This window comes from Sebastes umbrosus, chromosome 11 (genome assembly GCF_015220745.1).
Source record: "Sebastes umbrosus isolate fSebUmb1 chromosome 11, fSebUmb1.pri, whole genome shotgun sequence".
Taxonomy (NCBI): Eukaryota; Metazoa; Chordata; class Actinopteri; order Perciformes; family Sebastidae; genus Sebastes; species Sebastes umbrosus.
Genome location: NC_051279.1, coordinates 23,748,805 through 23,764,647, shown reverse-complemented (window position 1 = coordinate 23,764,647; position 15,843 = coordinate 23,748,805). Strand labels below are relative to the sequence as shown.

The 15,843-nt window shown below is 40.7% G+C and overlaps 1 protein-coding gene across 3 annotated transcripts in view; it reads left to right on the top strand.

Annotated features, from left to right (window-relative positions):
* The window catches only part of dnah5 (dynein, axonemal, heavy chain 5), a 103,844-nt gene that overhangs the window by 33,041 nt on the left and 54,960 nt on the right, over positions 1-15,843 (top strand). For all 3 annotated transcript variants that reach the window (XM_037784867.1, XM_037784868.1, XM_037784869.1), the window contains exons 38-51: positions 221-445; positions 1,345-1,517; positions 3,960-4,030; positions 4,855-4,962; positions 5,202-5,389; positions 6,932-7,126; positions 7,699-7,833; positions 8,085-8,192; positions 8,792-8,945; positions 9,243-9,389; positions 11,447-11,688; positions 12,113-12,289; positions 14,673-14,877; positions 15,132-15,274. In XM_037784867.1, the coding sequence (XP_037640795.1) occupies positions 221-445; positions 1,345-1,517; positions 3,960-4,030; positions 4,855-4,962; positions 5,202-5,389; positions 6,932-7,126; positions 7,699-7,833; positions 8,085-8,192; positions 8,792-8,945; positions 9,243-9,389; positions 11,447-11,688; positions 12,113-12,289; positions 14,673-14,877; positions 15,132-15,274 (2,271 nt within the window). The remainder of the gene's footprint in view (positions 1-220; positions 446-1,344; positions 1,518-3,959; positions 4,031-4,854; positions 4,963-5,201; positions 5,390-6,931; positions 7,127-7,698; positions 7,834-8,084; positions 8,193-8,791; positions 8,946-9,242; positions 9,390-11,446; positions 11,689-12,112; positions 12,290-14,672; positions 14,878-15,131; positions 15,275-15,843) is intronic.

Below are 15,843 nucleotides of genomic sequence, written 5' to 3'. Positions count from 1 at the left end.
CTTTGTACTTAATTGGATTTCTGAGACATTCTGTGAACTATCCAAGACCGGTCGTCTTCCTTAACTCAATTCCTGTAATTCTCAGCTTCTCTATTCAGCGAAGTAATACAAGTAACAGTGCTTGCTTAACAAAGCAATGATTACAATTTTGAAGTTGATGGTCAGTACGTTTGACATCACACAATGATGTGATTACCACATATCCTTGTCCTTGATCTAGGTGGGCTTGCTAGGTATTCAGATGATATGGACCAGGGACTCTGAGGAGGCTCTGACCAATGCTCGATATGATCGCCGCATTATGGCCAAAACCAACCAGCTCTTCCTGGATCTGCTCAACACACTGATTGACATGACCACAAGAGACCTAGGGGCTGTGGAGAGGACCAAGTACGAGACCCTCATCACCATCCATGTCCACCAGAGGGACATATTTGATGACCTGGTATATGAGTATTTTGTTGATCATTTTGTGGTACTTAACTTTTTATATGATGGCTCTGTTTACTGAAGAAGTACATTGAACCCTAAAAACAAGCTCTTTACAATTTCTGTTACAGCGTATCTAATCAGAATCCTCTGCTCAAGATAGCTATCCTTTTGTGAAATTGCATTTGATATTCAGCTACCCTGGGGTCGGGGTGTCAGAACACCGAATGGAGTCAGTTCTATCTGACGAAAGTCTTCAAAGGGTTTTCATTGGCAGCCAAGTGATATTTAGAACTAGAGAAAGGACTGTCTTTGAAGTCTCCCCTCAAGGCACAGGCCCGTCTTCTCTCTCCCCCACAGATTTGGCCCTTGTCTTGCACAATTTTTCATAAACATCTTTTTGCTGCCTTCTTCACCTAACTTCCCTAATAAATCCAAACTGTTGACCCTCTTCTATCATCTTTTCCCTCCTCCTTACGCGTTTTATCTCTTTGTATTTCATCTCTCGACTCATCACCCTCCTTATTCTGCCGCCTCTTTTCACTATACTCCATATACTCATCCTCCCGCCTCCTTGACTTACCTCTTTCCTGCCATCCTTCTCCCCTCTCCTTTACCTTACTTTGACCTCATTATCATCTCATGACCCTTCACCTCTTTTCTTTCATACTCTCCCTACCTGCCTCTCTCTTTCTTTCCACCTTTTTAATGTGACCTTACTGTCACCTCATGCCCCCTCAGGCATCCTGCCCTTCTACCCTCCTTCCCTCCTTCTTCCCACTTTTATTTCTCACCTCTCATCACCTCCTGAATGGTGCCCTTCGATTTCCAATTCTTCACTTGTCATCCTGTCTCTCCATCCTTTGATGACCGGTTTCTCCTCCTTACTCTTACCCTTACTCTTTCTTCCTCCAGTGCCGGCTCCATGTCAAAAGCCCCAACGACTTTGAATGGCTGAAGCAGTGCCGTTTCTACTTCAACGAGGACTCAGACAAGATGATCATCAACATCACAGACGTGGGCTTTGTCTACCAGAATGAATTCTTGGGCTGCACTGAAAGGCTTGTCATTACTCCGTTGACAGACAGGTAGAGGGCCAACCATGAAGTTCACACACACATACACACGCTCATAAAGGCATAATTCAAATGGTAAGAATGCATTTAAACTCGTACTCACCCACAATTACTGTCAATTGATAAAAGCACACACACACTAATATTTTTGACATTTTTAAAAGTAGCCAACACACCTAAACACTCTCAGACAGTTTTATCTATCAATGTTTTATCATGGTAGTAATAATTCCAACTAAGGCTTCAGTATGCTTCAAACAAAGTGTTTGTTGAAACCCCATCCATAAATATAAATGCACTATATACACTTACGAACACATATATACAACTAGAATGGCACTCGGAGAGCGCAGACCTCCGCCCCCCTCTCCGTTCAGCTTGCTCCATCATCCACGTGTATTTTTGTTTATGTTGAGATCAGCTGTACGTAGCGGAGCATCGTAAAACACTTCATTCAAACTGGACAGAAACAAAGTAAAACTCACCTAAGCCATCGTCGTTACTCTTTCCAACAATCACCAAGTGTGCTTTGGTCGAACTCAACTGTAATTTCACAGAGTTTGATGTGAAAAAACGCTGATTCTACAGTTGTTCCCCCCCACACCCCACTCTCTCTCTGTCTTTCTCTCTGAAAGAAGAAGGCGGAGTCATGTGTCATCAAAGCGTCATCAGTTACACTGCGCATGTGTTATACATAGGTCTTCGTAATGCTTAAAAAAATTCCTGAATCCGGATCATGATCCGGATCGCCACCAAAATCTAATGGATTGTTCATTGTGCCACACCCCACCCCTCCAAATAATTTCATTCAAATCCATCACAGACTTTTGGAGTAATCCTGCAAACGGACAAACCAACAAACCAACACTGGTGAAAACATAACCTCCTTCCTAGGCCTTCAGCCTTGGCGGAGGTAATAAAGTAGGATAAGGAAAAAATAAAGTGACTGTCCAGTTGTGGGGAGGTATGAAACCTACATCAAGAATGCCTGCAAGGAGAGACTCTCCAGAACTATTACTTTCATTACTTTCTCTGTATGCGGCAACTTTTTTTGTTCACCTTTATTTATTCGGGGGGAGTTTTCACTATGAGCAATGCTCTCTTTTTCAGGAATACCCTGATCACATTCCCACAGTTACACATTCACAGCTGTCCAGTACAACCACAGTCTGATCTGCTGGCCACTGGAGCAGTTGGGATTAAGGGCCTTGCTCAAGGGTACCTCAGTGGTGGTAATGAGGGAGGGGCAATCACTGCTTTTCACTTTCCCCACCTCTAATAACTGCAAAGGCAGAGCACGAACTTGCTTCTACTTGAGCCTTTCACTTTGGCCTCCCTGTCATCTGAAATGCCCTCAGCACCAATCTAGGGACAACTTCCCTAAGATGCAAACTTGTAGCAGTTTTATCTGTGACACAGTCAAAATGTTCGCTATATCATCAATTCATATTTAATGGGTTACAGTTTCTATTGCTGACTGACTGGAGTTAAGGAGAAGAGAGACAGAGAGAGAGAGAGAGAGAGAGAGAGAGAGAGCAGTGGAATTGGGAAGAGAAGAAATTAGAGAGGAGTAGGAGACACTCTTGCACAGTGGTCATCACCTCTGTCACCGACAGATGATGTGACTGACAGAGAGAGAGGAAGAGAATCAGACAGTGGGAGGTAGGCAGGATCCCACCAACAGCCAGTGTCAGACTAACAGACACAGAGGGAGATATGAGAAGAGACAGAGAGAAAAGAGATGAGAGGAGACAGCAGCAGGGAGGGGGCTACCAGCAGACAGCAGCTCTCTAGAGAAGCGGCATGCTGGCCTTGTGGCCGAAGGCACCAAGAACACCCAGCTTCTCTCTCTCACTGCCTTCTTTCCCTGCCTGAAACACTCTCTGATTCCTTCTCTGCGGTTAGTATGTGCTGTGCTGCTTTCCTCTCTATCACTCACTTCCATCTTTACTCTTCCAAACCGGATGCAGTGGCAGAGAGCATGAAGGATGGAGAATGTGAAAAGACAAAATGAGTAAAGGTGGAAGTGGTATCATATGAAAGAAAAAAGGGACAAAGGTGATTAGAAAATAATACATTTTTGAAATAATTTTGTTCATAGTAGCAGATACATTCTCTGAAGGACACAAAATGTGTTGCAAGTGCAGTTTTACCATCATTTTTGACTGGAGGCCAGCCATGCAGTGAAAAGGGAGAACAGTGTTTGGCTAGAGGGCCTGGGTCAGGTCAGGTGTCAGTCATCCTCTCTGCTGAGGTGTCCTTGAGCAAGACACTGAATCCCCACCAGCTTCAGCTGCGGCTGACCTCCAACCTCCCTGTGGAGACTCATATCATATTAGTTTCATTGTGTGATGAATTGAATGTGAGGGGAAATGAGGACTGCATCGTGAGGAAGCAAATTCTCAACCTTATGATGACGGAATTTAACCATCTTCCTGTCTATGCTTTGATCAGGTGCTACATCACCCTAGCCCAGGCTCTGGGTATGAGTATGGGTGGAGCCCCTGCTGGTCCTGCAGGAACAGGTAAGACTGAGGCCTAAATGTGTTACCTTGATGAACAATGTGTCTATTAAATACAGATTTTATCCAATTAGAAAACTTTCTCAGGCAGGAGTGCAGACAGTATATAGTAGTATACTGGTTAATAGATTATGGGACACTTGGGTCTTGAATACACAACATGTCATTCATGTAATATAATCTTTTATTATTTAATTTTTTAATATATTTTGTTGTTGAGGAATGCAAATTAATATTCCAACGAATAACAGTATTGTAATTATTTGTTCTAAATACAGTAAAAAAAAACATGTCAATAATGTGTCGGTAGTAAACTTTAGTAAAATGGGATCACAAATATGGAATAGCGACAAAAAATACATTGACTGCATCTCTTTATCTCTTTGGACTGGTCCCTTGTTAGATTACGGCAGTGATTCCTCTCCAAGGGGTCCCAAATGTAATTAAAAGGCTTGTGAAATGATTATTGGGATAGGAAAGAAGAAGAAATATTGCCCTGGTGCACAATCTAATGTTATTATTATTATTATTTTTAAACTTAATTAGATGGTTTTACCTTTTCAGACTTGGATCAGATAATTCAGACAATTATCCAAATGAACAATCAGAACAGTCTTATGTGTAACTCATAGACATACTGTGTGCAGCCTGTGAGGAGGGGTTACAAGTTGACACTTTTTCATTTTAAGGGATCTCAAACAAAAAACGATATACGAGATATTTTTAGTAGATGTTTTAGTTGGAGAATTCATTTGTTTTTTTTTCTGTTAGCATAGCAGTTGTTGCATCTCATTTTAGGCTATGACAAATCTGCGTTTTGTTATTAGGTAAGACGGAAACCACAAAAGACATGGGCCGCTGTCTGGGAAAGTATGTTGTGGTCTTCAACTGTTCTGACCAGATGGACTTCAGAGGTTTGGGAAGAATATTCAAAGGTAAGAGCCACAAGGCAAATTGGTGCTATTATGTTATTGCAAATAAAGCAGCACCAGAAAAAAAAAAGTGTAGGGATTGAACCCTAAAAAGGCTAAACGTTTTGTGCAAAGCTTGAAGGGTTTGGAATGAGTGATGAGGACCACAGAAAAGACACTTGGGTATATTGACTATTTCGGAGTTGTATGTTTAATTCATTTGTAACAGAGTGACCATAAAGGTACATGTGTCTGATTTCCAGGTCTGGCTCAGTCCGGTTCGTGGGGTTGTTTTGACGAATTCAACCGCATTGACCTCCCAGTTTTGTCGGTGGCAGCGCAGCAGATCGCGATAGTTCTCACCTGCAAGAAGGAACGTCGCAAAAACTTTATCTTCACTGATGGAGACAATGTGGATATGAGCCCAGAGTTTGGCATCTTCCTTACTATGGTGAGTGACACAACAGTGCCAGTATTTCAAAATTTAGATAGAAACTGCTATTCATGTTCTGTTGTAGAAAGTTACAGGTAAGATAGAAACTGGCTGAAGCACCTGTGTGCATGGAGCTACTCGGGCATCACAAGAACCTCTCATTTTAGCTGCTGAAATGACAGCATGAAAATACATTTTATTCCAAGCAAAAAAAGTATTCTTGTTATTTAGAGAGCATGCAATAAATCACAGATAATACACTTTTATACGAATTAAAGGTGGGGTCAGTGATCTTGAGAAACTAACAAGAGTACACCAGATTTAAAAAAATGATCCAACAGAAAAACCGAGACCAGTGTTGCCAATTCTTTTCCAATGAAAGTAGCTAGCAGCACCAGCCACTAACTAGCTCCAAAAGTCACTAAATCTAGCGAGAAAGTCGCCAAGTAGGCAACACAGTCCATCGTTTCAGGCCTCCCTCCAAAGCCGCTCCCCCACAATTATCATTACAAACATAAACATATCATAATGAATGTGAACGGCGTGCATGGCTATTGTTAGTACTCACAGCTGTCAAGCTTGCAGCTTGTGGAAGACTCCGGTGCACACAAGCAGGCAGATAAGTAGGGAGGCAGGTAGCCAGTCCAATCATTACATTCGGGCTGAATTAAATGATTGGACAGGTTTATTACAGTCCTGCGACAGATACCAGATACCAGATTTGTTTCTTTTTTTTGTCAGAGCATTTGATTTATTGATTGCTGTCGGGATGTAATGAGATTTCAACTAATATAACGAAACATGTTTCTAAGATCTTTACTAACCCTACCTTTAATGAGTGTAGATAATTGGAATCAACCTGAACCATGTCTTATTTCACAAGTCAAGTTTGTACAATATTAAACACTAGGGTCTGCTTATTATTAATACTATTAGCCAGTTCATTATTATACTCTTGATACAGTTGTTAGATCACTTTATCTCTTTGGCATATTTACTATCCCAAGGCAAGTGATTAAACAGAGAGCAGTGCATGATTGTCCCATGTGGGGAGGGGGTTCAGAGATCATTCTGTCTTCTGTTTTTACTCTCAGCGTGTGTGTGTGTGTGTGTGTGTGTGTGTAGAGACAGTGATCAAAGGCAGGCTCTGTGTAGAGGAGGGTCTGAGCTGTGGCCATAGGGATTAAACTAGCTGAAGGATAGTGCTTGCTATGAACTTTAATGATGTTCCAGTATTAACTTAAGATTTTCTGTAGTTTTTTAGTGTATAGCCATCATGAGTAAATATAAAGAGACTCTGCAGGGGGTTTGCACATACGGTATATGTTGTAAAATGTAAAAATTGCTTAAATTGTTTACCTGTAAATCGATTTATCAACCTGCTGTATGATTTTCTGTCTCTCGTGTTGTCCAGATGTTGTATTTATTTGATGTATTATTTGACAGTTTAATCTGAGATTGAAATGTTTTATGTAATACAATATGCAATATTACATTTCCTCATAATTATCAATCAAGTTTTTCACCCCATATAAAACTCTTCTTTTCCTATATAATCAGAACCCAGGCTACGCAGGTCGCCAGGAGCTTCCGGAGAACCTGAAGATCAACTTCCGCTCCGTGGCCATGATGGTTCCTGACCGTCAGATCATCATTAGGGTAAAACTGGCCAGTTGTGGGTTTATAGACAACATGGAGCTGGCCCGCAAGTTCTTCACTCTTTACAAGCTGTGTGAGGAGCAACTCTCCAAACAGGTAAAACAATGGATGAGATCTGAGTGCAAAATGTGATGAAATGTGACACTTTCTCTTCTTGTTTAACATCATTACAAAATATATACTTTTATATATACTTTTTTTTCAGTTTTCTCAAGATTTTTCTCAGTTATCAGACTTTAGGCTTTGCTAGCTTCTTACCACCCCTCTTTTTTTCTATATACTGTATTTAAAGTAAATTTATATTCACAGCACACACAATGCAAAGAATACCAAAAATATTGAATACCGAGAAAACAAAGGCCTGCCCACTTGCACCCAAAACAAGTCACTAAGCCTTCAAGGGAATCCCAGGGCTTATAATGGCATCAAATAGAGCACACCTGGGCTTTGTCATGCAACAGGTACACATGGGAAATGTAGTTCACAATTACAGTTCTCAAGGTCCAAAACACAGGAATACAACATCTACAAAGACTAAAGATAAATCAACACACAGGATGATTATCTTTTCACAAATAGAATGAATAGATAAAGAGGTAGTTTTTACACAGCGGTCTGCAAACACAACATGATGAATGACATCTAAATTGCTATTTGTGATTGTTCAGGTTCACTATGACTTTGGCCTACGGAACATCCTGTCAGTGCTGCGAACCCTGGGAGCAGCCAAGCGAGCCAACCCCAGTGACACAGAGTCCACCATCGTCATGAGGGTTCTCAGGGACATGAACTTATCTAAGCTGGTCAGTCTACAATAGAATAGAATAGATCATCTAATAGATAATCTTGAAATTGAAGAATGGAATAATCAAGATTTCTTTTGATACATTTTCATCAGCAGAGAATTTGAATAAAGAGGAAACTTAATGTGATGAATACAAATGTAATAGTATGCTGTAGCAAAAATACAGATTAATCACAACAGACAGACCATTCATTTGTTGTTGTTTTTTGCTAAATTGTGTTTATGTATACGCATGTTTGTGTTTGTTAGATCGATGAGGATGAGCCGCTCTTCCTGAGCTTGATTGAGGACCTCTTCCCAGGCATCCAGCTTGATAAAGCGGGCTACCCTGAACTAGAGGCTGCCATCGACTTACAGGTATAGGGGAGGGAGTGAGGGATGAGTTTGTCTACGTTTGCAAGGAAGAGAGAAATGGCAGAGAAATACAGTAAAATAGAGGGATGGAGGAACAGAGGGAGAGAGTGAAGGAGGACAGAGAAAAAAAGTAAACAGAGGGCGAGAGAGAGCAATGAGGAAGCTGAGTAAAATCCGGCAAAAGACTAATGGAGTGTGAGACCGCTGTATCTTTCTTGTCACTCTTAAACGCCTCCAGATATAGCACCCAGAGGGATACAAATGGTGTCATTTACCATTTGTCAAGGACCTAACCTAAGTAACTGGCAAACACAGTGCAGAGAAAATAGAGAGTGAAATGTTAAGTCTTGAAAATGACTGTGAGTATATGTGTGTGTGTGTGTGTCTTTGGTGCATTATGTGCCTTCATCCCTGCAGTGATGTATGCTTCTCGTTATACCTCTGCATGTATCTTATTCAAATGTGTGTGAACCAGCATGTGATTATGTCAGCGCATTACAATATACTCTCCTAACAGCATCATCCTGAACATGTCATCGTATTTTGTGTACTCATATGCTTAGTATGGTAAATATTTGTATACTGTAATTGTGCTCCCTCAGGTTGAGGACGCAGGTCTGATCATTCACCCTCCCTGGAAGCTGAAGGTCATCCAGCTGTTTGAGACTCAGAGGGTCCGACATGGCATGATGGCCCTGGGACCCAGTGGGGCCGGAAAGACAACTTGCATACACACGCTGATGAAAGCTATGACAGGTAGGAGTTTGTGCATGTTTTAGGACGTATGTTCAGGAAAAGAGACACAAACTTGTGATACATTGTCTGATGTTGAAACGTGTGTCTGTGTGTGTGTGTGTGTGTGTGTGTGTGTGTGTGTGTGAAAAACAAAGACAGACAAAGCAAGAATCCTCTTTTTTGCCTTTAACCTCCTTTAAACTTTAGACACCTCACAAATCTGTTTTTTGGGTGCATATTTTTATTTGAATAGATTTGGTGTGTTAGACCTTACAAATGTAGGAGTTCATGTTTCTGTCAATGTCATTCTTCTCTCAGAGTGCGGTCAGCTTCACAAAGAGATGCGCATGAACCCGAAAGCCATCACAGCACCTCAGATGTTCGGTCGATTGGACGTGGCCACAAATGACTGGACTGACGGCATCTTCTCTACACTTTGGAGGAAAACACTGAGAGCAAAGAAAGGTCAGGTTGCTTACTCAACATTGTTTTCATACTTGGAGTTGAGTTGACATTAATAAAGAATATAGAATTTACAATATAAGTGATAATAATTGAGCATTTGTTGCAGAGAGTTTTATTTACTCATGTAAATAAAATCATATTTTGGTAAATTAGAGAATATTTCATCTCTAAAAATGTTCGGTGAGCAGATACATTTTAATGGCTAAAACCTAAAACTGAAAAAGGTTGCCTGTTAGGCTTTAGGGTTGACCTGAATAGCTTCAGATACCACAGGTGTGGTCTAGAAAGCTTAGCACAAGCTGTAATAAATGTTTAATTGTCAAATAAGGGCAAATGGTTTCATAACAGCATCCTCTCTGAAGATGAAGAGAGAAAACATGAGAATGAGCCCTGCTGAGATAAAAAATGATTCCTCAAATGATTAGCACTCCTGGTAATCTAGGATTTTCTTTTCTTTGGGAACCTTTGGGAAACTGGTATGTTATTACGTTGCAGAGAAGTATAGGTACCTTGGGACATCCTGGCATCCATAGTTCAAAGCAGCACCGACAGCCGTTTTATCTTTCTGCTCAGTGCTAATCCTACACACTTCATTAAAAATGCATGTGTGCATCGGTATGCGTATACATTATGTGTGTTTGCTTTTACGTGTCAAAATTTGCATCTTATTTACACAGTACAAGTTATCATGCTGTTATGCATATCATATCAGGATGCATTTCACATGTTTGTAGATTGCCTTTGCAACGCCGCTTTCTGCTCAAACTGTTGACTTGTGCAGCTTGTTGCTTTGAACAAACAGGAATCCACTAGAGAAATGTAGGGGATGTGGAGTTGTGACAGTAATCCAGAGTCCTGAGTGAATTATTTTACAAGGAAATGAAATGCTTTGTGAAAACAGGCTGTATGGACATTGTGATTCAACAGATGCAGCAACACCATCCCAAGCCTGATCTATTTTAAGCACCTCTGTGTAGAAATGCAGCTGGTGGCTCATGTGCTTGAAAAGCAGCCACATTAGTAATTAATTATATTGACAAACTGTGAGTCCTCTGTTTAAGACTTCGGGTCAGTGCTCACAGAGCAACACTAAACATCTGATTCGGAATAAACAAGCTTACTTATCTCACAGGGGCATGCTCGACATTCATTAATGATCAGCAGCTATACTGAATTTTTCCAGACAGCCAAAATAGACTCTGTTGTGTTTGTTTCTGAAGTTTTTCTATTATTGTCATCATATATTGTCTTGTCATCATATCAAACTCATGGGGTTGTTTTTATGAAAACGACAGCCGTGGCCTAAGGCATTATGTTTTCGGGTTCATTCTCATGAACGCGATATCTCAGGAACGCCTTGAAACACTTGGATTCAAGGATGACCTGATTAGAAGTTGATGGTCAAAGGTCAAGGTCACTCAGATCTCATGTCCGTTCCAACCCGTGAAAGCGATATCTCAGGAAGGCCTTGAGCAAATTTCTTCAAATTTGGTAAAATGTCCACTTGGACTCAAGGATGACCTCATTACAGTTTGGTGGTCAAAGGTCAAGGTCACTGTGACTTTACGTTCGTCCCATTCTCGTGAGATCTCACAAACGGCTTGAGTGAATTTCTTCAAATTTGTCACAATCGTCCACTTGAACTCAAGGATGAACTGATTAGATTTTGGTGGTCAAAGGTCAAGGTCACTGTGACAATTTCACACGGAATTTCTAACAGGATAAAATGAGGAAGTGATGACATTTTGGACAGACATGGATGTAAACTGAACTTGACTGGTTGGCGGAGGCATACAACCATGAGGCGGAAATTCTAGTTATATTGTAGACCATATGATCAAAGTTGCATTTTAAACTCCCTACTGAGCAGACACAGCTGTTCACCTACACATATCTATTTTAGTAAGAGTTGTGCTGCCACTTTTTCTGTGCACTAAATACATTTAAGAAGCCTTTTCATCCTGCCGACGATCAAATTATTTGTGAAAGCACTATAACATGCATCTTATAATATTCATATCCATTTAGACAAACCAAACAATGTTTTTCTATTTCAGGAGAGCACATCTGGATAGTTCTGGATGGACCTGTCGATGCCATCTGGATTGAGAACCTGAACTCAGTTTTGGACGACAACAGGACTCTTACGCTGGCAAATGGAGACCGTATTCCCATGGCTCCCAACTGTAAAGTGGTATTTGAGCCACATAACATAGACAATGCCTCTCCAGCCACCGTCTCACGCAATGGCATGGTGTTCATGAGCTCTTCCGTGCTCAACTGGAGCCCTATACTGGAGGTAAATTGACTAACTGATTTGATATATTATTGTTTCCCTACACAGACATTGAAAATTGTACTGCTTATGGTACACGGTATATTACTGAATCTATGATGAATAACAATGATGATAAAAATCTAGATCTGCGGCAATCTGGGGCGCCTTGAGGACAGGCCAAGATTTATCATATTATTGTTCATTTATTGTGTGTTTTTAATAAGATTTCAAAAAAGCAATAAATATCAATATCACCGTATTAAAAACTCTGTTTAACCCAGATTCTGCAATATCGATAGAAATCAGTTGTCTTGGTTCAGAGAACTTGCTGCGTCTAGAAATACACACAACTGGGTTATATTTTTGTTAACAGCACAGACACACTGTGTTGTTTAAGACTAGTTAATGTAATCTTAACTACAATGATGGTGGCTTTTCTCCTCAGGGCTGGTTGAAGAAACGCTCCCCCCAGGAAGCAGAGGTATTGAGGGAACTCTTCTCTACCTCCTTCTCTGAGCTCTACCGCTTCGGCGTGCAGTCACTTGAGTTCAAGATAGACATGCTAGAGGCCTTTGTCATCATGCAGTGCATCAACATGCTGCAGGGACTCATACCACCAAAGGTAAGGTTGTACAGACGTAGGCAAAATTGTTGGTACTCTTCCGTTAAAGAAAGAAAAACCCACAAAGGTCACTGAAATAACTTGAAACTGACAAAAGTAATAATAAATAAAAATTTATTGAAAATTAACTAATGAAAATGAGACATTGCTTTTGAATTATGGTTCAACAGAATCATTTTAAAAAACAAACTAATGAAACTGGCCTGGATAAAAATGATGGTACTCTTAACTTAATATTTAGTTGCACAACCTTTTGAGGCAATCACTGCAAACAAGTGATTTCTGTAACTCTCAATGAGACTTCTGCACCTGTCGACAGGTATTTTGGCCCACTCCTCGTGAGCAAACTGCTCCAGCTGTCTCAGGTTTGAAGGGTGCCTTCTCCAGACTGCATGTTTCAGCTCCTTCCACAGATGTTCAATAGGATTTAGATCAGGGCTCATAGAAGGCCACTTCATAACAGTCCAATGTTTAGTTCTTAGCCATTCTTGGGTGTTTTTAGCTGTGTTTTGGGTCATTATCCTGTTTGAGGACCTGCAACTGAGACCAAGCTTTCTGACACTGGGCAGCACATTTCGCTCCAGAATGCCTTGATAGTCTTCAGATTTCATTGTACCCGGCACAGATTCAAGACACCCTGTGCCAGATGCAGCAAAGCAGCCCCATAACATAACCGAGCCTCCTCCATGTTTCACATTAGGTACAGTGTTCTTTTCTTTGGATGCTTCATCTCTTCGTCTGTGAACATAGAGCTGATGTGACTTGCCAAAAAGCTCCAGTTTTGTCTCATCTGTCCAAAGGACATTCTCCCAGAAGCTTTGTGGCTTGTCAATATGCATTTTGGCAAATTCCAGTCTCGCTTTTTTATGATTTGGTGTCCTCCTGGGTCGTCTTCCATTAAGTCCACTTTGGCTCAAACAGTGACGGATGGTGCGATCGGACACTGATGTACCTTGACCTTGGAGTTCACCTCTAATCTCTTTGGAAGTTGTTCTGGGCTCTTTGGTTACCATTGGTATTATCCGTCTCTTCGATTTGTCATCAATTTTCCTCTTGCGGCCACGTCCAGGGAGGTTGGCTACAGTCCCATGGACCTTAAACTTCTGAATAATATGAGCAGCTGTAGTCACAGGAACATCAAGCTGCTTGGAGATGGTCTTATAGCCTTTACCTTTAACATGAAGGTCTATAATGTTCTTTCTAATCTCCTGAGACAACTCTCTCCTTAGCTTTCTGTGGTCCATGTTCAGTGTGGTACACACCATGATACCAAACAGCACAGTGACTACTTTTCACCCTTTAAATAGGCAGACTGACTGATTACAAGTTTGAAGATACCTGTGATGCTATTTACAGGACACACCTTAGTTTAATATGTCCCTATGGTCAAATTATTTTCAATATTTTCTAGGGCTACCATCATTTTTGTCTAGGCCAGTTTCATCAGTTTGTTTTTTAAAATGATTCTGTTGAACCACAATTCAAAAGCAACAGCTGATTTTCATTAGTTAATTTTCAGTAAATTTTTATTTATTATTACTTTTGTCAGTTTCAAGTTATTTCAGTGACCATTGTGGGGTTTTCTTTCTTTAACGGAAGAGTACCAACAATTTTGCCTACGTCTGTAACTGCTCTGAACTCCCATCCATTGCACAGACTGCACTCAGACAGCACTTACTGCATGTTTTAATGATGAAGAGGTTAATTCCTACTGCCAAATCAAAGTGACTGCTGGAGTAAAAGGGGAAATTCATGTAGATAGAAGGCCTTTTGAATCATTTGCTGTTCTAAGAAAAGGCCCAAACTGTTTGAGGCTATTGGATAGATTTGAGTAGGTGATCTGTAATCCATTAAATACTTAGTATTACTTTAGGTTGTGAAACTGAAACAGATATAAGCTTGGTACTGTATAAGTAAAATAAGTGAAAGAAATGCACCTCTTTTGCCCAGTTTTCAATCCAATCCAACTGTGACTCTTTATAGCCAAATTGACTCCACCAGCAGAGCTACTGTATAAAAGTCCAAATTATGCCCACTTTGTGTAATTGGAGCGTAAAACCAGAAACAATGGATTTGTTTTTCTTGCTCCTATTTAAGATCATTGGGGTTGTAACCATAGCAGTACTGGTTCATTTTTTGAGGGGTCCGTAAAACATAGCGGTCACCTTTTGAGATTCAGCCTCTATTGTGACTATGTCAGATGTTTTACACACTTTGTTACATGCTGTATAAGCTGGAACACATCAGTGTTATTCTTTGTGTTTAAGACAATAAATATATTGTATGTACTGTATATTTTTGGACTTTTGATGTGCTCCCCTTTCTCTTTTAATTGTGGTTGTTTGAACAAAGTCCTTGATCTAAAGTAGCTGTTTCTCTACAGGACCAGTGTGGTGAGCTATCCAGAGTGCACTTGGAGCGGCTGTATGTCTTTGCCCTAATGTGGAGCACTGGAGCCTTGCTTGAACCGGATGACCGGAGGAAGATGGAGATCTGGCTCAGAGAGAACGACAGCATCCGTCTAAACTTGCCAGACATTCCTCTCGAAAGTGACGACACCATGTTTGACTACCATGTCACAGCAGATGGTATGCATGCAATTGATAAACAGATGTTATCACCTGTAGATTAGATGCCAGCGAATATCGAAGCTGCTCCTTGACAAGCAGAAGCATTATGCCTCACGTTGCACTAAATTCTGCAGCAGGTGTACGTTTTTCAAACTGTACAGTGAAATATGAAAAATATGTTTTTTCAATTGGAAGACAACTTGGAAGTGTCACTGTCATATTTCGTGCTAATCTATAACTTTTTAATGCATGCACATTTATTCTTCTTCCAGGTCAGTGGGTGCACTGGAGCACCAGAGTGGAGGAGTACGTTTATCCATCCGACTTCACCCCAGAGTACAGCTCCATCTTGGTCCCCAATGTGGACAACGTCAGAACAGACTTCCTAATTCAGACCATTGCTAAGCAGGGCAAGGTGAGGTTTGCTGAAAGAAAACTCAAGTAGTGAATATCTGTATACTGCAGACATGGTGAACAGGAACATTTAGTTTATACACGTCCCTCATCTTAGAGCCTTTAAGACTTATGGTAAGGGTTTTAGAGAGGCCATTTGATCTAATCTCTATTCAGTGTATAATGCTTCATTTATTCCTGGATACAGCTGAGTAGACACACATGCGCACACTTCAGATCAATATCATGGCAGCATGGCCGGATGCAGCACAGATCTACTAAAAAGACCATATTGAAATATTTTGGGTCGATACTCTACTTGAGAGCTCATCAAATGCTCCACCACGTGGCATTCATCAATAGCGTTTGTGTGTATTTTTTATGCACGTGTGTGAGAGTCATTCAGATTCATAATGCCATGAGAGGAGAGTGGGGAGCTTCTGTATCTTGGTGGTTTGTAAAGAGGTGGTTTGTGTGGGGGGTGATGTTTCATTTTGGAAGCTCTTTACTGGGTAATATTGATTTTTTTCCAGAGGCTGATGGATCTAAATTGTGAACAAAAATGTACTGATTTAAAAAAAAAAAAAATTC